Source organism: Chlamydotis macqueenii, chromosome 13 (genome assembly GCF_036417535.1).
Source record: "Chlamydotis macqueenii isolate bChlMac1 chromosome 13, bChlMac1.mat, whole genome shotgun sequence".
Classification (NCBI taxonomy): Eukaryota; Metazoa; Chordata; class Aves; order Otidiformes; family Otididae; genus Chlamydotis; species Chlamydotis macqueenii.
In genome coordinates this window covers 13,265,559-13,289,768 of record NC_141568.1, presented here as the reverse complement: position 1 = coordinate 13,289,768, position 24,210 = coordinate 13,265,559, and the positions used below count along the sequence as shown (strand labels likewise).

General features: G+C 47.2%; 1 protein-coding gene across 2 annotated transcripts; it reads left to right on the top strand.

Moving 5' to 3' along the window:
- The first annotated feature begins 389 nt into the window (after positions 1-389).
- Positions 390-20,913, top strand: VSTM2B (V-set and transmembrane domain containing 2B). 2 transcript variants are annotated; one of them, XM_086758204.1, is made up of 5 exons: positions 390-696; positions 1,529-1,713; positions 3,288-3,317; positions 4,277-4,676; positions 20,191-20,913. In XM_086758204.1, the coding sequence occupies exons 2-5, from the start codon at positions 1,585-1,587 to the stop codon at positions 20,277-20,279; spliced, it is 648 nt and encodes a 215-aa protein (XP_086614330.1). In that variant the 5' UTR covers positions 390-696; positions 1,529-1,584; the 3' UTR covers positions 20,280-20,913. The 2 variants fall into 2 exon arrangements, with proteins under 2 accessions (XP_086614330.1, XP_086614329.1); XM_086758203.1 differs by having other exon boundaries at positions 390-891.
- The last annotated feature ends 3,297 nt before the right edge of the window (positions 20,914-24,210 follow it).

Genomic DNA, 24,210 nt, shown 5'->3' with positions numbered 1-24,210 from the left:
GGTGGTGGGTTGGTTGTTTTTTTTTTTTTTTCCTTTAACGAGCGAGTTTGGAAGCCTGACAGCAGCTGAACGCCCAGCTCTGGGCACGCACCCCAAGGGGAGGCCCGGGCTCGGACGCTGATGCCAGGGCAAGGCAGTGCCCTCCCAGCTCTGCCGTCCAGTTCTTCCCCGTTCTGTCCTGAGCGGGTCTGGGCTCCTGAGGTGGGCGGGAGCCACCCGTACCCCCCGCGGAGTGTGCGGTGGCGGGAGGGCAGCGGGCAGCCAGGGGGCTGCGGGGCGGCGCCAGGCGGAGCCTCCGCTGAGGGCGGAGCGCTGCGCGGCCGCGGAGGCGGGGGCCGGGCCCGCGGGTGCAGCTGCGGCCGGGGGCCGGGCGGGGAGAGGGAGGCTGGGACGTTCCGGCGGGCAGAGAGCCGCGACGGGACCCGGCCGGGCGCTCCCGGGCTGAGGAAGAGGAGGAGGCCCGTCCCTGTCGACCCCGTGTCAGTGTGATGGCTCTCGGAGGGGAGCCCGGCGTCGCTTCCCCGCTTGCGGACAGCAGGAGCCCCCATTCCGTGCAGGGCAGCTGAACGCCGCTCGCGGCGGAGCGGAGAACCGGGACGAGATTCCCTGCTTGGTTCCCAGGAGCGTCGCTTCCACCTGCGAGCCAGTTCGAACAGCCGGCTGTGGATTTTAATATTTGCTTCCCCACGAACCGAGGTTAGTCGGGTGGCTTTGGCTTTTTGGGAAGGAGCCCCGACCCGGCCCCGCGGTGTGCGATGGAGTGAGGCGTGCCCGGCTGCGCCCCGCGCCCGGCCCCCGCCCGCAGCCCCATAGATGAGATGGGAAATCGGGGGCTGTTCTGCACCCTCTGTTACCTGATCTGCAACGCGCCTCTGCTCTTCTTCGTCTCCGGTGAGTAGGAAACTTCGGCCTCCTCCCGCAGGGACCCGCCGCTCCGGACGCAACTTGCTGGCGGGAGGCTGCGGGGCTCGGTTGCGGGGCTGGCCGCCCCCTCCGCAGCTGAGCTCCCGCCGGCAGTTGCTCCAAGTCGCGTCCTCCCCGCCGCTTTTCCTCTGGAAGTGTCGGTGGCTGGGGGCAGGGAGCTGCCCGGGGAGGGGGTTTGGCAGAACAAGGTGGCACTGTTGCGGCCGCAGCTGCCGGCAGCGCGGGCGCGGAGCGGGGTGCAGCGGGCGCGCAGCCCGGGACAGTCCCCGCGCCGGATCTGGGGGAGGGGAGCAATGGGACACTGGTGCCCCTGTATCGAGCCCGAGGGCTTTCCTGGGAGGACGAGGGGTTTTAAGGCTCCCTTCAAACTTGCCCATCTCGCCGGAGCCGCGGCCCTCGGCTGCGGGGTGGCAGGGACCAGCTGAGCCCTGCCCCGGGTGCGCGGTCCTGACTGCTCTGCTTATCACCGGACTCCAGGAGCCCTGTGTCTCGGGCAGCCCTCAGCCCCTGAGCTGAAGAAGCTCACGTTACGGGGAGAAGGACTGATCTTGTCTTTGAACCTCTCCCGTTAACCAGCCCTTGTAACTCTATTTTCCCCTCCCAGCTACCTTTACTGAAGTTCCCAAAGATGTGACTGTTAGGGAGGGAGATGATATTGAGATGCCTTGTGCTTTCCGAGCCAGCGGATCCACTTCTTACTCCTTGGAAATCCAGTGGTGGTACCTTAAAGAACCAGCCAGAGAACTTGCACACGAATTAGCCATCAGTGTCCCCGGCAGCAGGAGCAAGGTAACGCAGTGCTATGGAGATGTATCGCCTCGTGTTCGGAGGGTGGTCAAAATAAACTCAGCAGTCCCAGAGAGGAGAGCGCTTCCTCTACCTGGTGCCAGACAGCAGCTGGAAGAACCAGCGTCCCCGGGCCCTCACTGGGATGGAGGAGGACAGGGCATGCATTCCCCTCACATCGGGGGAAAAAACATCAGTGCTTTAAGGATTGTAACTAGAAAATGATAAATGTCCTGCTGCAAAAAAAAAGCAATGAGGACCCAAGAGAGGGGGTCAAGAATAGCTGTAGTATGAGGTGGGGACAAGCAAAAATGAGTGCTTCTGTGGGCTGAGCTACGAATCATTGTAAAAGGTGGGAGAGCCTCTGTTTTCTCATTGATAGAGCAGAGGAAGGCATGAGGAATACACCTCTCTCTGTTAGTTTGTTAAGTACGTATCAGTCTGCATGTACAAATGCACACCGTTTCTTGGTGTGCATGTACACACCTGTCCGTATCTGGAGCTCAGCAAGACTTTTTCAGCCAGTCAGATGTAGTAATTAAAATGCATGAAGCAGAGTTAAATCTGGTGTGTCCTTTCCCCTCCCCCTAGCAAGCTGCCTGGTGTGAGCGTAGGCTCGAGTCTAAATTTTTCAGCTGCGTTTCCCCAACATAAGCCAGTTCATTCTGCAGCCTCCTCCCAGTGCAAGACACCTTGCTGGTGCTAGTCGGGGCTGTACAAGGAGGATTTCCAGGCCGTGTTGCCCTACTGCGCAGGGCACGTCATCCTCTCCAGCCCCCCCAGCCCCTGCGCCGGCAGGGTGCCCTGCGGCTGCCTCCATGCCTGTGCCAGCTCCTCTCTCTGTGGCACGCTTGTTTTCCTGCAGAGCTCAAATAGAGATGCAAAGCATATAGACACTGAGCTAATGCGATGCCGCCTAGCTGGGGAAAGTGTAAGTCAGTTGTCAGACAGGGAAATAAATCGCTTGGATTTAAATGTCTTCTTTAACCTTATATAAAAACCGTGAGTCGCTTTTACAATAAATGATGACAGGGCATGCCTGGAGAATGATGACTGTCTCCCTGGGAGGCGCATCAGTGAGATCTGAGGCATCACAGGTTTACAGTAATTGGCTGGAGACAAAAAAATAACGAAGTACGAAACCTGCTGAGCGATACCCGCTCCCAGGATGTGTTGGGACTGACGCTCTGCCCTGAGCAGTGCGAGATCCAGCCTGCCAGAGCACTTTGCTGCTGTGTGAATGCTGCTGGTAAAGCATCTTCCCTGGTGTTTGTCAGCTGAGCAGCGCAGCATGCAACAAGCATTTCCTTGGCTGCTGTTCGCACCCTTGGGTGAAGGAAGTGCTTCCATGGGCACCGCAGGAGCTTTACCAAAACAGTCCCGCTGTTTGAGCACTGGTTTGCTGCCTTCCCCATCACCCAGGGAAATCCCCCCCAGCCACGCACGGGCTGTGTGAATGGCAAGTGGAGAAAGTTCCATCTGTCCATGTCCTGTCCCTGCACTGGGGTGGGAGTATGAGCATCTTGTTGATGTGCTGGCAGAGCTGAGTCTCATCTCCCTTTTTTCTGTTCTTTTAGGTAACAAATAAGGACGCAACCAAAATCAGTGTAAGTGCAGCTCAAGCTGGGTGGTGCACACCCCTCCTCCCATACGCGTAGGGTTTAGTGCATGCCCTTCTCCTTTCTCAACACGCGAATGCAGCTGGTCTCGCTGGTAGCCCCGCTGCTGCAGCACGGCAGGAGCGTGGCACGTTTCCCCTCCTCGATGTAGCCTGGCCCAGTGGAAGCGTTACCATCTGCAGCTGCCTTAGCAGTCGCGTCTCCTTCCTTGCAAACCCGAGCGGAGGTGATGCTTGCCTTACAGCCCTTCCTTAGCCACGTTTCAAAAGGAACTCTGGGCCGGATCAGGAGAGCGGTTTGCTTTTTCCTTGCCAACCCCAGTCGCCTCTAGTGACCTCCCTTCTCCCCTGGTCCCGCAGGAAGCGAGCGCCTTTCCCGCTGGTGCGGCCCGGGGTTGCCCTGCCCCGGCGAGCGGCCCCTCTCCGCGGTGCTGAGGCGCGGCCGCTGCCGTTCCCTCCCGCCGCACCGGGACTGTGGGGCACCTCCTCGGTCTCGCGTGGGTGGTACCACACCCGGCAGGGCCTCTGGGGTGCTGGGCTTTCTCCGCGCGGCGGCTGCGGGGCGCTTTGTGCGGGCTGGAGGCTGCCCGGCCCCCGGGACGGCTGCGGGGCTCCGTGCGGGAGTGGGCTGGGGGAGGGGGGACCCCCAGGCTAGGGGCGGGCATGCGGGGGCGGGTGGGGGAGGTTGGCAGAGCGCTAGTAGTGAGAGTCGCGTGGGGATGATGGGAAGCAGGGACTAGTTTTGGATGGGACTACGAAGTGGGGCTTTATCGGCGAGGTGCTGGGCTTAAACGTCCGGTGCGCTCGGTCTGGCGGGGAATTAGCCCCGGTTGGGTGCTCGGGACAGCGAAAGGCACGCACCTGGGGCGAGAGCGAGCTCTGCGGGGGCTGCACCGAGGAGAGTGGGGCCGCTGCTGAGGCGCTTCCCGGCCGTGCGCTCTCTTGCAGACGGTCCGCGTCCAGGGCCACGACATCTCGCACCGGCTGCGGCTCTCGGGCGTGCGGCGCCAAGACCAGGGCGTCTACGAGTGCCGCGTGGCGGACTACGGCGACGACCAGACGCGGGAGCACAAGGCCCAGGCGCTGCTGCGGGTCCTCTCCCGCTTCGCGCCGCCCGACGTGCAGGCGGCCGAGGCGGTCTCGCACATCCAGAGCGGCGCGGCCCCGCGCCGCCACGGCCCCGCCGCCCGGCCCACGCCGCCGCCCGGCCCCGCCAAGCGCCCGCCGCCGCCCGAGGGGGGATCCGGCCCCACCGCTACCACCACCACCGCCTCGGCGGCCGCCGCATCCTCCTCCGCCTCGCCGCCGCCTGGACAGGCCGCCATCCTCCGCCAGCAGCACGGGTCAGGTAGGGCGCGGCGGGGGCTCCCCCAGTTCGGTTTAGGGTCGGGTACCGCCATCCGCACTCTGTCGCGGGCGGGGCTGTCGCTGAGGTGCTAAAGCTACATAATTGCCCTCGAGTCTGTAAGTGTTTAATCAGCAGCCGCAGGTTCTGGTGAGCGAAATGGCGTGGCCGCTCTGCAGAGAACTGGAGTGGGCAAGCGGTGCCAGGGGCTGGTCGCCCTGGGCAGGCGCGGAGCCCACGCGGAGCAGGGTGCAGGCTCGGAAAGCCAATAAATGTCAGTGGCTGTGCCATGAGCTCCACGCGTGAATTACTGCTCGGATGAGGATCGGGGATGCTGTGCTCTGTAGTGATTTGTAAATGTAAACCTTGTGCGTGAAGTTACTAATGCCACATCACCGTAGTACGGCTGGTCAGAGAAGGCTGTTGTAGGACAAGGAACGCGGTCTTACATCTGCATTGCAAAGGTGTTTCAAGCCGTGTGATGCTGCTCTGGCTGGGCTTTAGCTCCCCTCTCAGCCACTGTCACTTGGCTACCGTTGGACAAACATCCCTGCCGAGTTATCTGTGGAAGAAGGGAAACAATTTGATGCCACTAACTGTGCAGGGGACGCCCTGAGCTCCCCTCTCTGCTGAGTCTCTTCTGACGCAGATTTATAATCCTCACAGTTTTGTTCACACCTTTTCCTGATACCGCTTCACGCTCTCAGGGCAAACAGTGGCAGGTTTTGGCTCACGGTAATGGAAATCAGTTGTATATGGGTCACTGTGACCTGCTGGTGCTTTACAGGTGCTGTGTTTTCTCTGGCTACTACATTTCACTGTTTTCTGAATAATTTAGGTTTTTTTCTCATGTAGTAATGTGTGAAAATTAGGAACACCTGAGTTTACTCCTTATCATTCCTAAGACTAAGCTGGCTGTTCATTGGTGTCTAGTGGAAGACAAAGTGATAATTCCTGAGGGTCTAACTATAGGATCCTGTGCTTCTGTTTGCTTTTGATCAATTCACTGACCACAAGAGATAAACCAGACACTGCAACGCTCACGTTCTGTTGTTTCCCCATTGGAAAGATTTACTTTCCTCCTAGGAGCCCAGGGCTGGTGGTTTGTTTTCATGTTTCCTCTTTCCACTCCCCCACAGTGAGAATTCTTGCAGTGTTTTCTGTGCTGACACTAGAAGTTAGGTTTAGGATTCACAGCACGGCGTGCCCTGCCTGCTGAACCCAGAGCTTACACAGTGCATGTGAACGAAAAGCAGGACGATGGAAGTGCAGTGGGCTCGGTTCCATTTCGACAGATGGATGTGACCATGTGCTGCCAAGACAGCATGTCACATATGTCTGTTAGGGCAAGACCCCCTGCCCAGATCAACTAAACTGCTGTCTGTCCTGATTTTTTACATGTCTGTGGTTTGGGGATGTGGGCCTGCTGCATCATTTCTAGGCTGGATTAAATTTTGAAAATATAATAGAGGCATTGTGGCCGGCAGTGGAGATAATGGAATGATTTAAATCAGTGAAAAAGGTAATGGAGTGCAGAAAAAATATTTTATGGGGATCTCCAGATGAAGAGTGATGCTAAGAGGGATACAAAACAGGCTAAACCAAAATTTCCTGCTGTGGCACCTCTCCTATGCACACTGGTGTCTGTGAACAGTGCCACTCCGTGGCAGTTTCTGTTCTGGGAGAGAGCTGAAGCCAGTGCAGCGAGCACAGGGGCCCTGTTCTTGTTCATAGTACTTGATAGACATAAACCAGCAATTGCTTCTGTCCCCATACGAGGAAGGCAACTAATTTTGCGTTTTGGTATGGTCCTCTGTAAAAATAATGTCTTTTTACTCTGCTTGAATCAGGACTCCCTGCATAACAGGCTTCTACTTCGTTTATTGTAATTTCCATCCTTGTGGCAGTTTGGAACTGCCTGTAATGACTGATCTAGAAAACATCAGCCACAGCATGGCTCAGGAGATGAGCAGCTGAAGGACTTGGCCCTTGAAGTTCCCGATTCAGGTGCCTTCTGGACCAGGACTGTCTGAGACTAGTTACCATGAGATGTCTATTTGGTTGCTTTTGTGAAGCCAAGTGCTGGTGGCCATCCCAGTCCCCATCACCGGTGTATTTTAGAAAGACTGTTGGGACCAGGCGCTGAGTTTGAAGCAGAGAGAGACAGCTTGGTGCAGAGGTAAGAAATGGATTGATCTCCCGTAGACATGAAGTCTTGCTCCCTACCCAGAATAAAGACAGGTGGATAAAATACTAACCTGGAAGGAAATGTGATGATGACTTGCAGGGGTGTTGCTGCTTTTGTGAGTAGATTGAAGACTCAGGTCTCCAGTGCTCGGAGAGTGTTACTCGGGTTGGATAAGCACTAAAGTTTCTTCAAAATGTCGTAAAAGAAAATGACATCCTTGAGCTTCAGAGTTTCCGATTTGTATGTTAGTGGTTTTTAGAGCTATCTTAGGTACAATAATTATTTTTTTCTGTAAAGAATGTGGTTTCTTTATAGGAAATACTTTTTTTTTCTCTCTCTCTTTTTTTTCACCTTTGTAAAATAACTATTTGTCCTGTGCTTTAAGTCCACTCTGTCATGGCAGTGTTGTAGCTTGTTTTCCACACAGCAGGGCCATCAAATCAAACCAAGTCTTTGTTCACATAGAGCATATAACACTGGGGACCTAACCCTGTGTTGTTGTATGAATTATATATATGCATAGTAACATAATATATATGGTTCATTATCCTATTTTGAGCTCTCTAACACACATATAGATAAGTACTTGCACCAAATGTGTATGTAATAATTGAATAATCTAATACATTTGATCTCAAAAGTCTTCAGCGTTTGTAAGTCTTTTCATTGTACTCGGGGATGTTTCCTCTGTATAAAAGCAGAAATGTGCTCAAATAGTGGATTTGCCATCAGCAATTACGAAACACCCTCACATAATGCACTGGAGAGCTCTGCCTAGAAGCTGATGGCATGGCACTAGCCACAGTGTCCTGCATGAATTGGGTTCTAATCCTATTTTCCTTGCAATAGAGATCTTCCCAATATGTTCAGTGTAGTAAGAGAGGGCCTCTATGTGCTTGTGCTCCAATAAATGTGATTATAGATCAGATGTGCCTGCGGGGCTCTTGCCGAGTTCAGTTGGAGTCCCAGTCATGCACCGTGGAAAAATGTGATTCTTTACATCTTCTAGTTGAACTGAAACATGAACTTATTAGAATAAATGTGTCTGTTACCGAGATTCTCTAAAGAGCACAGAGTCCCATCTGACAAACCAGGTATAAATGGAAAATCCATAGTTTTGAACCTGTAATCTGAAATTGTGTTTGGTAGAAATCTGTGATCAGCATTATAAGGTATTATCAGTATATAAGGTGTAACATATATAGGTCCAGCGTAACAGAAAAATTGCCCAATATGCCAGAAATATTAGCTACTCAAAAAGAATTTTGTCTGTAATGTTTAAACTGCCATATAAAAACAAAGAGATTGCTGCTTGTCTGCCAGTAAAGTAGGATTAAGCGGAAACCGAGAACACGTTACTTAGGCTGCGAGGAGGCAAAGATCTGCTGGTGAGATCATTGGTTTTAATATTGTCAGAGAAGGAATTGTGGTCCATGTGGTTCTCAATGAAAATAATATTTAGCTTGCAAATAGAATCTTTTGCTGTAGGAAAAAAAAATCAGGGTGAGCAAGTAAGAGAGTGCGTCTAGTGTTAGTGTGTTTGGAAGTGTTCCTCGTTTTTCCTGGGTAAGTAGGAGCATCACTGAGCAAGACACGTGGTGTCTCTGTCCCAGAAAGTTTGTAGTCTGAGTGGATGAGATGGACAAATGGCAGGAAGAGCGGTGGCCAATTTTGAGTGTGTGGCAGCTGTGAAATTAAATATGAAAACTTAATTTCAGATCTCTTAAATGTGAGTCCATTGCCTTAGTCATGAGACTAGCTTTGTTATCTGATAGGTGAAGCAATAAACAAGGATTTTCATACCGACCTTCTGGGAGGCAAATTGGCTGTATTGTATCCTACCAAATGGCCTCCAAAATGAGCGCCTGTGTATTGGCATGGGGGCAATTTTCAGTTTAACTTCTGAACAAAATGTAGATCAGAGATTGCAGCTTCCAAATTCCCTTTTATTTGTTTGATCTCTAGCCTCAAAGCTCTGAAGTGAAAGCTTTAAATAAAATAAACAAAGATGGGAGTGTGAAGCAAGCAACTGTGCTTCATTATGCTTAGAGGGCTCTAGGAAGGACACGGAGAGACTTGCGTGTTGTGCAGAGATGACGTGTTCACAGCAAGGAGGAAAATAAGTCTTCACTTCACACCTATCCCCCTCTCCCCCTGACAAAGCCTTTTATGTCTGAGGCAGAAGAAGGTCTGCTTGTGGGCGACATGGCCTGAGATAGTAAAGCCCCAGGTCCAAATTCTGTACACGCACAGCCCTGTGCACGCACAGCTCCTGGAGATGCTCTTAAGAGCAGTGCTTGCACCAAGTCAAGCTCTGCAGCCTCCCTGGAGGCAGGAGACCATGTGGGAGACGGTTAGACCTCTGTCATGCGCTGGGAAGCAAAAGGTGGTTTTTTGCAGCTTAGAGAGAGCAAAGTAAATGAATGCTTTTTTTTTTTTTTTTTTTTTGGGGGGGGGTGTAATGAGCTGTGACTGATTAGAGGGCCTCTGTTGGAGTTGCTGTGGTTGAGTTTGGATTAACTTTGGGCAGGGGTTTGGATCTAGGGCTCTCCGAGCTTTGTCAGAGTTTGGGTGACTCTGCATGTTAGTTTGAGAAACAGCCTGTGGCATTTGATTATCTTTGATAGATGAATATTACACAAAACAGTGAGAAAAGAAAGTCTCTCTGTGTTGTTGTTCAGCTCAGACTCCCTACCTCTCCGCCTCGGTGATGGCTGGGTCAGCTTCGCTCCCCCTGCGCTTTTTATGAGACCATGTATGAGCTCCTATTCTGTTGTTTTTTGTAGTTAAATGCAGCCTGGGTCACATCACATTTTCCTTTACATTAAATACAGTAGCAAGACAGAGGCCATAACTGAATTATCAGGCTGACCTCCTAAATGTCACTGGATAATAAACATGCAAAAAGAATTCTCATTAAATACACATCACTAGCACTTTAATATCTAGGCAAATTAGACTGCTTTGGGGACAAGTAAGGTCAAATATTTTCTTCTGTGTATGTGTAGTATGGATTAATTCTCGAACTGGACAAAAGCACGAACTGCAGTGCCGTGTCACCTCATTACCTAGGGCAGAAACAAGCTGTGCCAGGGTGTTTTTGTGCTGTGGAAATGCAATTTATTTGAGTAACCTCCTTTCAGTGGTTTTTGCTTGTTCCCTGGAGGACAGACAAAACTGTACAAACCTATTCTACTAAAGCCTGTGCAGTGTCCTTGAAGAAATCTGAATATTATTTGAACTTCTTCAATATCTTCAAGTTGTAGATTAAAAAATGTTTTTTAAAAAAAAATATTGCTGAGCAAAATGAAAAGGGGGTATTCCAGGTCTTTCTAATGCGCATGGAAGCTGTACCTAACATTGGTCTAGATTTCTGTATGAGATTGGTTCATTAGCGAGTGAAAATTAGAAATTAGTACGAGGGAAGGCTGAGTGCACCCGTGTGTGTTTGTGCGTGAACAAATACCATTTTGAGCAGGAATATACATATACTACTAGTTGTATATGTATAGTTTCAATAGATTCTTTGCAAAATTGAGTCTTAGTTTGCAGTACCAGCTAAGTCAGTCTGTATATTTCACAAGAGGCAGACAATTGTTACATGTTCCCCACCTCTGCTACACTGATGCAGCTTTACTGATGGATAAAGTAACGCTTGAACTGTGTTGTGGATTATATATTTCCCTCATATTTTAAGTGGTTTGCTTAGCAGTCATAGCAGAAAAAATGTGGAGACAATCTTGCTGGTACTCTTTTTGAGAGGGATGGCAGTAGTGGCGGTCTGTAGCTGGAAAGCAAGCGTAGAGTGGGATCTGCAAGGAAATGAATCTTACCGCGGTCCCGTGAAGAAGGTGTTTCTTCTTAACGTAACAGAGCCTGACAGGACTGTGCTGGTAATGAGAGGTTTGGTTTGGTGTTTGATTTAGCTTTGCTAAAGCAGTGAGAACTCTGGCAGGTTCACTATTGCTGTTTGCTATGTGTTTTTTTAAAATTAGATAATGGCAGAGCAGTCCCATATGTCAATAATAAAGAGTTCAAGTAGGTTTGTATTGGGAAGAATGAGGTTGTCAGCAGAACGGTATTATTTGTCACAACAGTGGTTAACAACCGCGTATTTTATATTGCTAGGCTGTTATCAGTTGGGAGGCAATTTTATTAGCTGGAAAGAAGAGCAGTTTGGCAGAGCAGCAGCTGTGCTCTGTGGAGAAGTCAGCGTGATCGCAGCGCGCAGATCGCTGTGCCGTGGCTGGAGAAGGGAGCTGTGCTAGCGAAGCTGACAGAGGATGTTGAGGAGATGCTATAATACCTGGTCTTACCCTGCATTTGCTTGCTTGTGGCTAGGAAGCAGAGCATCCTTGTTGTGTGTGCTAGGAGCAGCTGCTAACTTCCAAGTAAGGCAGAGCACAGTTACTAAGTCCTCTACAGACATCATCTTCTACGTCTGTCATTTTATTGGTCATATGTAAAATTCACCAAACTGGTGTAATTAGAGCTACTTTACTACTTTATATATTTCAAAATCAGCATTCTGATCTGAATCCCTCTCACACCAGGAAGCTGGAGACTTTCTATGTAGGGAGGGCACTGAGGAATGCTCTGTGTCCATGGTTTTTCTGAATAACCCCTTGCTGGCTTATTCTGTAAGGGCTGGCCTCCCTTGAAGCTATGGCATGGCAATGTCTTTAGTTTGCTAACATCTAGCAAATATCAGTCATTGGAAAGATTGTAGAATCTGTGTGTTTGTGGGTTGATCCCCAAATGTCAGTGTTTGTTGATGGCAAAAAGATGACCATAGAATCATAGAATGGTTTGGGTTGGAAGGGACCTTCAAAGGTCATCTAGTCCAAACCCCCTGCAAGCAGCAGGGACATCCCTGACTAGATCAGGTTGCTCAGAGCCTCATCCAGCCTGGCCTTGAACGTTTCTGCTTTTTTTCATATGCTCTCAATACAGCCATTTTCCTTGTGACATCATGTATTCTGCTACTGTACTTAGCTCTGTCCTTTACATATGGACAGGATAGGGTTATTTGTCAAAAAAAAAAAAAACCCCTTGGATAATCTGCACTTGGATCTGCTTAAATTCAGTAATTCTGATTGGAATGATAATTACAACTACGTTGGCAGCTTGCTCCTAGTCCTGATCAAGTCAAAAATACTCCAAAAGACAGTGAAGTGAGAACTACAGTGTCCTGTTTACTTCTGGGTTGCAAATATTTACAATGTGTGTCAATTACAGAATGTGAAATCTGTGGTTCCATTTGTGTGACTTTTATTGCAGGTCTTCTCCTAAAGTGTCAACTTACGGAGCTGTGTGACCATATCTAGCTTGCCTGCTTTATGCAACGTGGCTTTTTAGTCCTCCTGCTTATAATTAAAAACTTGAGGACATGGCCCAGATTCACTTCAAAGTTCAGTAACTGAAACTCCACTCCCAGTATTCTTCATTGCCTCATGATTTGGTTGGTTGGAGTTGTGCTTTTTGCTGTGTATCAGTGTCCTGCAGACTGGCTCACACAGTGGTGCTGAAGGAGGACGTGTAGGGCTGGATGCTCATTTACCACCTGAGCTACCACTAACGTAATTTGTTATTTTCCTATATGTTTTAGTTCAAAATACATTTTCCACCAAATCGCATTACAAAGAATTTTGTATCTCTCATTATTCAAGTGTCAAGGAGCAAATTAACGGTGCTTAGTTTTGTTAAGTTAGTTTTAGATCATGGAACTGCAGAAAATTCTGGAAATGAAACCAATCCATAGCTGCATGCTTTGGTGAGGAGAGATCATTTCGCAGATAAGAAAGCAGAAATCTGTTTATGGGGATGTGCTGCAAAGTAGAGACCAGCTGCAGGCCTCAAAAGAGGAAAGTTACTGGCTTATTTAAATGCAGACCAGCCTAAAGTATTTAAGCTGTATGATCTGTATAGAATTAATGACTCCAGATCTGTTCCTATTCTACATTGACCCTGTCGATAGCAGTGTTTCTTTTTGGAGGTTGTTATAAATTAGTGTTAGTATTTTCTTGAGGTTCTTCCTTAATTTCTCCAAGAGTGGCTGTTTGGAGTGGTTGGGTGCTTTGGCTGTCTCCAGCTGAGGACAGATCCCAAGAGCAGCCCCTCAAGGGCCCAGCTCCACGGGAACGGGCTCAGCTGCTGCTCTGCCCGGCTTTCTGGGGACACCACCTTCTCGCAGTACAGCAGTTTTCACAGCCACATGTGGTGCCTAGAAGTGGAGTGAGGGGGGCTGCTGACTGCTCTGTACGTACCTGGCTACCACAGAAGGCAAGTGGGTATGCTGAGGGAAAACGTTCCAACTGTTCCCTGTATTGTGTGTCTCTACTTCTTGTAACTTTAGTGAGAGATGAGTTTTTACCAGCCTATAGACAACGAAATTGCGTATTTTTCTGGTAACCTAAAACGTAGAAATATTTTTTATAAAAGCAGAAATATTTCTTGCTCTCTACCTGATAGGCACTTCCATACATTCATCAAATCCACGAGTTTAACTACCCCGCTGTTTGTTTGTTAGACAAAAATGTCTGGCTGCGTACAGCTGCAGCAACTGCTGAACTGGATCAGATCAATTGTCCATCTAATCCTCTAGCTTATGTCTAATAATGTCCTTACGATCCGGGAGAAAAAGGGAAGAGCCTCCATAGAGGATAATCAAGCACTTGACTGATCTGTGTACCCATGTGCATGTTTGGAAGGGATCGTTAGTCCTGATGTTTTGAGAACAATTTGGCCTTAATGAGTTTCAGTTGAAATGAGCTCTAATGTGATCGGAAATCCACCTCAAAAACTGCAAGTGCCTTGAGAAACATATATCCAGCTCCTCTACCAATTCCTGCGTCTGTGATACCACAGGCACTCGCATGGATTGACTTCCAGCAGAGCACTGCAGTGCTTCAGAAGGTTGACACTGCAGAAGGAATCTTTCTTTTCTTAGCTTTGTGTCAGAACCAAACTTTTCTTTCTGCATCACTACGTCTCCTTGCCATCCAATTTCTTTGTTTTCTAATCTGTCCATAACTATATGATGTACATTATCTTTTTTTTTTTTTCCCACGGAATATACTAAAACAGGGGCTTCACAGTATTCAGAAGTGGTCAACCATGTTGTAGGTTTCTTTCTAAAAGTGGGGATAAGCATGTCAGTTCAAATGCTTGGGGAGCTGGAAGATGCTGCTTCTCAAGAAAACAAGGTTCTTCTGGTCTCCTTAGCAGTGCTGTCATGCCTCTCAATGTGCTGCAGTTCCCACGAGTTCTCCGCTACCCGTGCTGTGGATTACCACTCAAACACAAACATCTTCTGTCCTTGATGGGCTTTTTCAGATGTAACATCAAGAACAACCAAAATTAAGAACCAGGCTGCTACAAATAATTGGATTTTTCTCAAACACACGTGCTTATTTTTCTGCCTATACTGGAAATATGCATTGTCACGTGAGATCAGCCCAACACATCAGTAGATACAGTATGGGCAAGTCAAACGTGGTCTTTTCAGAAGTGCTAAATACTCCACATACAAAAGGAATCTTATTTGAAATACTAAAACTTGCTGAGTTTCCAAAATTAGGATGGGGTGGCTTTCAGTTACCTTTGTTACACAGCATTTTGGCAATTCATTTCTAAATACAGGCCTGAACGTAGCAGTGGGTATCTTAGAGACAAACTGTGAAGCTCAGGTGTAATTGAGAAGACCTAAAATGATGACACAGTTTTACAAAACTCTGGCCAGTGTCTTCTGGCCAGTAAACCTAGTTTCAGTTTCCTGGGGAATTTGAGGCTACGGTGAAATGTGGGCATTTTCAGGAAGAAGGATTTGGAAGGTAATTCTGATAGTTTCACCCAGCTGCGTGAGATTTACTCCTTACCTTAAAAATGTTGATGACGTGGATGATCACGTGGTTGTGTAGAAATAAATATGTGTGCTGACTTCTATGAGGCTTTTTTTTTTTTTTGGGGGGATGAGTTCCAAGATTCAATAAATCATAAATAAAAATGTGTAGTGGGTAGAAAACTAATTTTGTCGTTGTGCCTTTTAGGCATATTCAGTGGTGAGCAGATCCCATGCAGTTGTGTGTGAAGCCACCATTTCCAAAATTAGCAACACCAAAAGGCAGCGCAGGAGCTGTTTCTAGTTGTGCCTAGGTGTGGTGATCCACAGCCAGCTGAAAGGCAGGAGCAATGGGGACCCCAGAGTTCAGTATTTTTGCACAGATTTCTGGAGTACCACATACTTCTTTTAACAGGAGTACCTCGCGTTGCATGCAGTGTTGTAGGGTTTAGCTGGGAGAGTGTCCCAAAGTTAGCCCGGGCTCTGGGTGCACTTCTGCACACCATCCTGGAGAATTAGCACTTGGTGAGGAGTGGGAGGTTTAAGGCACCAGTTCCAAGCCTTAAAAAAACCCCGGTAGCAAAAATGCAGTGTGTGGATTGTGCTGTAAGTATTCAAGAGCGGAAGAAGGATGTATGCAGCTTATAAGATCATGTCGCAGGCTGTGGAGTAATTCTATGTAGCTTATTATCTCTTCAGCAAGTGTAGAGTGACTTTAGTAATGGTGTCTTTTTAATTAAAAACTCCTAAGAAGCTCTTAGATCTGGAGTTTGGTAAATTCCCTTCAATTCAGTGGAAGTGCTCCAAATGTACATCGGTGAGAAAGAATTTGTTTTATCTGGGAGGTTATTGCCTGTAATGATCCCTGACCAACAGCCCATATAAAACCCTATTTTTTCCAAAGATACAAGACAGTAGGAGCAGTTTCTCCCAGGATATGTCTCAAGCACAGTCTAAAGTTTCTGAACTGAGAGAATAAAACAATCTATATGGTCAGATTGATCCCTCACCTTTTAATGAGATGCCAGCTTTTGGAGTTTTAATTGAACATTGTTCTGTAAGGAAACAGGCTGAGGCTAACAGGTCACTGCATAAAAGCCAGCCCCGAGAAATGCCTCGTGATACTGCCAGCCAGGTTCCCAGCTCCATCAGGAATAAGCAGTCAGTTTTTAGGTGTTATCTCTTCTTTCAAGGAAAAATAGGCTACTGATGTCCTTCAGCTTTTTATTATATGCCACTGCATTTTACTACCATCTCGGAAAGAGACATCAAGGGACTTTTCAGATTCTTTCCATAAAGAAAAATGGAAACTGTTGGAAACGGTGGGTTTTGGCCATGGGTTAAATACAGCCTGTAAAAGAATCATCCAGTTTTTCCCATGTGTCACAAGTAACTTAATTAATGTTTCTTTTCAATTGGATGAACTGCTTTAAGTCAAGCTTTGGTGAATGCTGCCACAAAACAAATTATTAAATAGAAAACTACAGTAAAACATTATTATGTTGTAAATTGAAAAGAAAGATGAGTTATGCCAGAGAGCAATTTGCCATACACGAACAGAACAATTTGTTATTGTTCTGCTTAGTGGTAGATTTTCCCTTTTAGCCATGAGCATATAAATAATTTAAAAGCAAAATTGTACATCTATGTGGTGATACATAAGCTTACAATAACAAAACATCAAGTGAATATTCCAAATATAAATGAAATGTTTTCTTGTAAGTGTCTGTAGCTTGTAAGTAACTCTGTACTCCTGATTTAAAGTGTCTGGATAGAAACTCTGTTCTAAAACGTGGGTCGATCGCGCATCCCCATCCTGGTGGTCAAGAGCACATTCTGTTTGTTTACGTCTACAAATGTCGCCATTTGTTAAGTAAAAGTCAAGACTTGCACTACTGCAGTAAAAGTGGAATTGAGGAAACTAAGTACAGCTTGTTTATAAACAATACTACTTACAAAGAAAAGGGTTTGGGTTAACTAAACCGGGAGAAATTACTGGAAATTATATTTCCAGTCTGCTCGTGTTCAGAGGGAGGAGAATTTGGAAGCTCTGTGTATCTGCTTCTATTGCTTGAAGTCTTAGAGCAGAGCAACACTGAATCAGTGTGAAAATAAGCAGCTTGGTGTTCAGTAAGAATAATTGCTTTCAAATAATTTTTTAAAAATCTATTTTATTTAACTGCTAAGATTCTGTTAACAGACTGAACTCAAGTTCTGCTGTCAAATTAAGAAGACTGAGAATGTAAGCTAAAAACAATGACAATTTCTACAGGAGAAAAAGACAAAATATGGACTGTTGCATTAATTCACAGTTCTGCACTGAGGTTTAAACTAGAAGTAGTACATAATGGTACAGCTGGCGTAGGAATGATTTTGGTAAGCAGGCGCACAGCTGCGGCGTGGAGCGGTGACTGACGCTGCTTTCCATTCCGAACAGCAGCAGTCCTAAGCCCGCGTCCTCTGCAGCCCTTCGCTGTGGCGGTTGTAAGAGCCCTCGAGCTACAAGAGCCTGCTTCTCCAGGCTGGGTTCCTCAGCGTTTCCAGGGGAATTCCCCCCTTACAAATGTGCAGCTTTCTGTTTGAGTACCTGGCAGCAGCTCCTCAAACTCCAGTCCTGTTCATGGAAAGAAAAGTTCAGCGCTGGCAGGGAAAAATGGTTTCTCTCTACTCTCAGGTTTGAGCGTAATAAATACCCAAGGCCAGATCTTCACCGCGGCGGTGGGCAGGTGTGGAATTGGCACAAATTTGGCACCTGTGAGCTGTGTGCAGCTGCCAGGAGTGTCGGCTGCTGCCGGGCTGCCCTTGCCATCGCTGGGCACAGGGGATGGTGGCGGCACATGGGGACCATGCTGGGCTAGCGTTCTCGCAGCTGTGCCGCCTCCCAGAAGTGAGGAGAGCCATCTGACAGCTCAGAAATGGGGATGTGCTGACGGGAAGTATGGTTGTGTTGTGCCAGTGACTGCAATTTGTGACTAAGCAGCCTGTCTTCAGATACCACATAGCGTGTCAGGCTCAGAGATGGACAGAAAATGGGGTTTACCTTCAGCCTTCCCAGTCAGCAAGCTGTTTTCTCTTACTGGTGTAGGTAGGTATGTTGTTACGGTTTTATCCTTGCTAAAACTGTAGGATATAATGTATTTGTGAACGGACTGTATATTTTTAAGGGAATGGCGGGACCTGCTGGAGGAGGGAGGTCCCTGGGGCTGGGGAATGGCTGTCACAGCTCTGTTTGCTCCCAGGCTGGGAAGGCTGGCAGGGTTGGCATCAGTGCAGGCAGGGCTCCTGCTGCTCTCACGCGTCAGTGTGGGAAGCAGCTCCTGGGGCAGGGAAGGCAGCCCCAAGCTGCTGAGCTCCGGCATTGCTGCCACAGGGCAGCAGGAACGTTTGGGGCCAGTGATTGTCCGTCTGTCCCGTGCGCTGGCCGGGAGCCTGAGTTTTAGCAGCTGTTGTGCACTTTCCTGCACGCATTTCTAGTGTCTTTTTTTGCAAGAATTTAACGAGTTACTTCATTAGTTACCTGAGTTAATTGTGTTTATTAATGATTTTCAGCTTTAAAAAGAAAAACTCTGTATTCATCTTAATGCCGTGCTGTTGCTACGTAGCTGGTCCTTAGCCACATGTTTGTGCATGCAAGGATTTAATTAAAACCTTAATAACCAAATAATCTCCACACAGTCTAGGCGTCTGTGAGGTAGCACTACGGGGACATTTCTCGAGTTCCTCAATTGCACAGCGCATTACTATGAACTATTTTTTGATATTGGATAATAATACTCTAGCTTTGCTGGTGGGGTATATATAGATTAGGAGGCAGCCTGAGCAGCGAGCCCAAGAGCAGCGGTTTACTTGGGAACCGGTCGAGGTATTGCGTTTGATCACAGCCAAGAGAAATTCACATCTCCTAGAGACCAGGGCTAAAGTGTTCGCGTTATGGGGTCTGAAGTGAATTTCCTAAATAGAAGTGGCCTCATTCCTTTTTCAGAGATACTGAGCAAGAAAAGCTTTTTTTAAAAGCTTTCACGTTTTGCAGAGTGGCTCTGACAGTCACTTTTCTGGGTGGCTGCCAGTATTTGGGCATTGGTTACTCCTGTAGGCAGGGTGTTCAGCGCCGGTGAAGCCTCTCCCCGGGTGCCTCTGTGCACTCCAGCTCCAGTTGGGCTTCTGCTTGTGCATTCACCCTGTGGGAATGTCCCACGGCCACGTGAGACATCAGTCACGGGCGTGCAGCCCTGTACCGTCATGTTACAGCATTGGTGACACCTGCATGTGCTAGTCCGTGCCATGGCTTTGGAAAGGTGTCACCCATTGGCACCTGGGACCCAAGCGGCTGTGGCCCAGTCCAGCCCTGTTCGCGTGGGCTCAGCCGGGGCCCGGGGAGCGAGGGGCAGTCATCTCTTGTCCTGCAGCAGAGCTGTAGGCTGCACCAGGGCAGCAGAACTTCTCCGTAGGCAGGGGCTGTTCTTGCCCTTGCCTGGCAGCAGAGCAGGGACTCGTTTCAGAGCAGCCCCAGCACCCCGTGCCGTGGCTGCGTGTCCTGCTCTCCTGGCAGAGCGTGGCCAGTGAACCTCAGCCCCATGGCGCAGCCCTCCCGCGGAAGGGAGAGGGGCCTGACCGTGATGGCACACAGTGAATTCCTCTCTTTTTTGGCACAGGTAACTAGAAAATTTTAAAACAGAACAAGTCTCTCAGTGTAAGTGGATGCAAGGCAGGGACAGCCTTGCTAGCTGCAGTGTGGATGTGGATGCTGCTTTGCGCTGTGAGCAAAGGCATCGGTGTCAGCCCCAGCCCAGGGAAAGCTGTGCTTTCCCTCTACAGCCATAAGGTCGCAGGCACCTGCTTTCCTGTGATGGCACAAACACAACTACCCCTGCAGCTCTACACCGTGCCACGCAAGCTTACTTCATAGAAGCGGGAGCGGTCTTGCCCTCCCTGGCTTCGGAAGAAATGACGGTAACAGAGGTGTTCCAGATCTGACCTCTGTTTTTCTATAGCTCTTGTGCACATTTTTAATTTAAAATTCTGCTCTTGCCTATAAAAGGTAAAGAAGATGTCAAGGTCTTGCTGTTCCCATTCCAAATGAAATGGGTTCCTGTCCTGTTAATCAAGGAGTACAGCTGCAGCATTTGTCACTTCTCTTTAAAGTAATGGGTGGTTGATAGCTGTCATTTCTCAAGAAACTATATACCAGATTAAGGTGTATTTATAGAAATCTCAATTGCTGGTAACTTGGCTGAAGCCAACATTAGGCATACCATTAGTAATGCATAACGAAATGACCTAAGTGGAGTTAGATTTGGGAGGAGGAAGAGAAAGCTATTTGAGTTGGATAGCTTGAGGATGCTGTTTTACTATTAAAATTAAGCTTCCGACCCCTGGCTCTGAAGTGATAAAAATAAATCTTCCTATATTTCTCTTCTGCATTTAATCTTCTATATTGGAAAAGATAAAGAATAAAATCTCCTTCTCTCCCTTGTCTCTCTCTTTTCTAGGTACAGGACCTATTTATGCTACAGACCCACTCCTATACCTGTCCCTGTTAATGCTGCATAAGCTCGTACGTTTGTTAGTAAACCACTGACGGACTGCTTCCTCCGCTCCTCCTCAGCCAAACAAAAAGGAACCTATTTAAAAACAGAACAAAGCCCTGACAAAAAAAAAATACCTACTCTTTTAAAGATGGACAGAAAGAGACTGAAAGAAGCATGATAAATTCTACGTGGGGGGAAAAACATATTTTTGGGGATGCCACAGAAAGTAAACCACATAGAATAATAATGCATCTAGTTTCCAGACTCTACGGTGTAAAGCCCTGCTCTGTGCATGGCACTTATGATTTCTCTATTTTAATGTAATATTTTTTCTTTTCTAAACCTTTCCTCTGACTCTTCATTTTGCACGAACTGTTGAGCAGTTATCTTTATGACAATATGTAAAGATGTTGGGTCAAAGCCCTTCCTAAGAAAGGAAATATTTTTAGTAGATTATTGTGTTTAGATTTTTTTGGATTTCCTTTTTCTTTTTTAATTAAATTATTTCTTTTGGAGACATTTTAATTAAAAAGATACATCTTACCATAATTAATATTCACTGTCAATAATATTTATTTTTAAATGAAGATTGGAAACAAGGTAAGACATTTGTTTATAAACTGTATTGTATATTGCAGAATAACAGTTGAATAAAAAGATTTTGAAATAAAGTTTTTACAGATGTGTGTGCCTTTCCCTGTGTCTTGAAGCTTCCTCAGGCTTTTTGGCTGTGTCTGTTCCCTACCTTGTCCCAGCACAGAGGATTGAGGAAAGGTGCATCACAAACAAAATAAAATTGCCATCAGTTATTTATTACACACCCCCATGTATTGCCAAACCCCACCACGGAATGTGCTGACAGCAAGTCACAAGCTATAGCTGTGTTTGCCTGCGGTGACAGCAGTTATCTCTGGGCAGTTACTGCAAGATCCAGTCAGATGGACGGTGTGACAGCACGGAGCATTCAAGGTAAGTTGCTTTGGTTTCTTTAAGCCTCCTTGAATAAAGATTAATCAACTGGTGAAAAATGAAAATAAAAATGAATCCATCTGAATTTTGTATTCCCCAGAATATATATATGTATTTTGTTTAAAATATATTCAGATTTTTTAAAATTACATAATTGTGTCACTTGTCTTACTAAGTAAGCTTTCCTCCAATGAAGCAAAAGGCTTTTTTTACAGTAAATATAGCAGTTATTTTTCTGTTCCAAAAATGCTTGCTTATTAAATGAAATAATAGGATGACTTGGTAAACAAACACGACCTTCTTTAGCTGAATTTAGTGAAGTACTTCTTTGGAAATATCCTATGTGTGACTGTGATTCTTATCCTCTTATTTGCGTAGCATTTTAGAAAGGACCTTAATGGTGGAAATGGTGAAGCGATGGCTCCAGCGCCAGCAGGACTCTGTCAACAGAAACTGTGGAGCAAAAACAGGATGTGCCGTTGCCTCACCTGGTACCTGAGTTTTCTTCTAGAAGGAGGGTAGGAAGGGATTTTCAATTTCTCAGATGGTTAGAATTTGCTTTTTCTAGGACTGCCAGTAATAGTGGGGGTTTTGTGCCGCTCACATCTCTCTAGGTGTGAGACCAAAGCACATCTGTTTCATAGGTACTACTGCACTGTGGTAACAAAAGCCCTCTTGTACTGGGGCAAACTCACCAAAGGTGAGGAAGTCTTTGTAAGAATGTTCATCCCCTTAAAGCCAGCTGTAGTCTCCCATGGATTGGGGAATAATGCATAATCATCCCACAAAAAGCAGAACTGCACTTTGGAAGGACTTAAGGGGGAGGTGGTTGTTGCAAGCCTGGAAGTGCATCAGCACGTGAGACACTGAAGAGCACGGTCCTTGGCTTCCACATATGCATGGGAGGGAAGTATTTTATAACCTGAAAGGAAAAGACAGATGGGGGAAAAAGATTTAAATGTTGGACTATGCCTGAATTAATACCAGCATTCATGTCTGGGAACTTGTTCAAGGACAATTATTCAATGCAGAAGTATGTGTGGAGTCTGTAATGTCACGAGAGCTCTAAGCCTTCGAGTAATGGCTGGTCAGGAAAGTGAAACCTGCCTGGGTTTGACCTGTGGGTCCTCTGGCAAGCTCATCATCACTGCTGATCATCTGCTTTGCTCTGATACTTTTGTTTCGTCACTTACGGAGTACGTTATGTCTTGAATTGCATACTGTGTAGTTTGCAGAAAACATGGAGGAAATATGTGATGTTGCGTTTGTCTTCCCCTTCGTATCGTAGCCAGTTACCTGCACAGGGCTGTGGCAGTAACTGGAAGTTTTGTGTGAAGTGGCAGGTGTAGAATTACCAAGGTCTTTTAGACCTTAATCACATTAAAGGTGAAAAAATATTAAATCTGCAACTAAAAATAACTTTTTTTTATCCTTTCTGAGATCAGAATTAAGTGTGCTGCAGTAGGATAACAATTCTTATATTCCAATTCACTATAAAACATCAGAACTACTAAACAATAACCTGAGGATTTGATGAAAAAATCTCTTCTAACGAGAGCAAGAGGCATCTTTTCTTTCCAGTGAAGACTGCACATGTGCAGAGATAACTCATTCCCAGCACAGAGGATAACTTCAACAAGGGAGCAGATTGCCAAGATAACCGGGCTCTACCTTTACCTTTGCTGTGTTACTGCCTTTAAAAATGCACAGAATGAGTGCTCCAGATTTTGGGGCCTGGGTTTCCACATTCAGGACAGCTTTTTTGCAAAATACACAGCCTGCGTTTGCCCGGTATTTGCATCACACAGGGGAAATAACTGGCGAAAGAGGAGGCTGCAGCTTTTGGTACAATATTTAGTCTTTAAAAAGTATTTACGGGAATGAGAAGCACTTTGATGGAAAAATGTAAGAATTGGGAGCCTTATTGCTTGTGAGTGTGTTAAGGACTTTTGCTAAAATGTCTGTCCTTTGAGAGTGCTCTTTCTTCTGAAAAGGGCAACTGCCTCACTTCTGCTGATTGTATTTACAAAGGGCAAAGCGGGGCTTTGCTGTACCCTTAATGGACAGAGGCTGGTGGCAAATCTTGCTCTTTCATAAATCTCAGCATTCCTTGTGGTGTCTGCTGTCAGAATCGATTAGGAATAAGTGCTTGGGCTGCAAAGCCGTGGAAAGGCAGCCTGTCTCCTGCAGTGCCATGCAGAGCCGGGCAGAAAGTCCTCCAGCGCCGGCGGTGGGGTGGGTGCCTCCCTGGGCACCTGGGGAGACGGCCCCTGGTCCCTGCACAGGGGGACAGCGCAGGCGGCGGCTCCTCCTCGCAAAGCCAGCGAGCGGCCAAGCTGGGAAGCATGAGTGATGGCTGTTAGGGACCAGAGCTGAGTCATCTATAATATAATCATAAGGAAACACACATTTTTCCTGAGAGAAAATCAATAGAACTTTGCACTTTTCCTTGTAATATTTCCAGTCTGCGCCATCAGCCATAGTTTGCTCACAGTTACACTGCTATAAATTCACTGCGAGTTAATGGCTTTCTACAAAAATGAATGGATTTACAACAGTGGCACAGAGATGATGCTAGAGCCATGCACATGTAAAAATACGTGGAACAAAGTAGTTTAATAGCACACAGGTGACCTTCAAAGTGCCAAGACCTAGCAAGTAAAAAGCAAGATTACCCGGTTCTTGGTATGCTCCTTTTCTGGCAAAGCTCCCACGGAAAATAAATTGTCCAGTCCTGAAACCATCGCTGCGCGTGGCGAGAGCGCCAGAGACCCACCGAAGGGAAGATGGGCAAGCGACCAGCTTCGTGCTGTGATGGAGAATGCAAAAGACTGTCTGAACATGTCATTTTTCATTTCCTGCCTAAAACATTCTGGAGCCTTGTCTCACTTAGAATTAGTGAGTAAATAATGTGTTCCCCCACTTGTGTGTCAGAACTCGGCTGGTTAATGTATGAGCTGCTCCTGTTGCATTTGTTACTGCACAGTATGTTTCATGCTTAGCCAGAGGCTG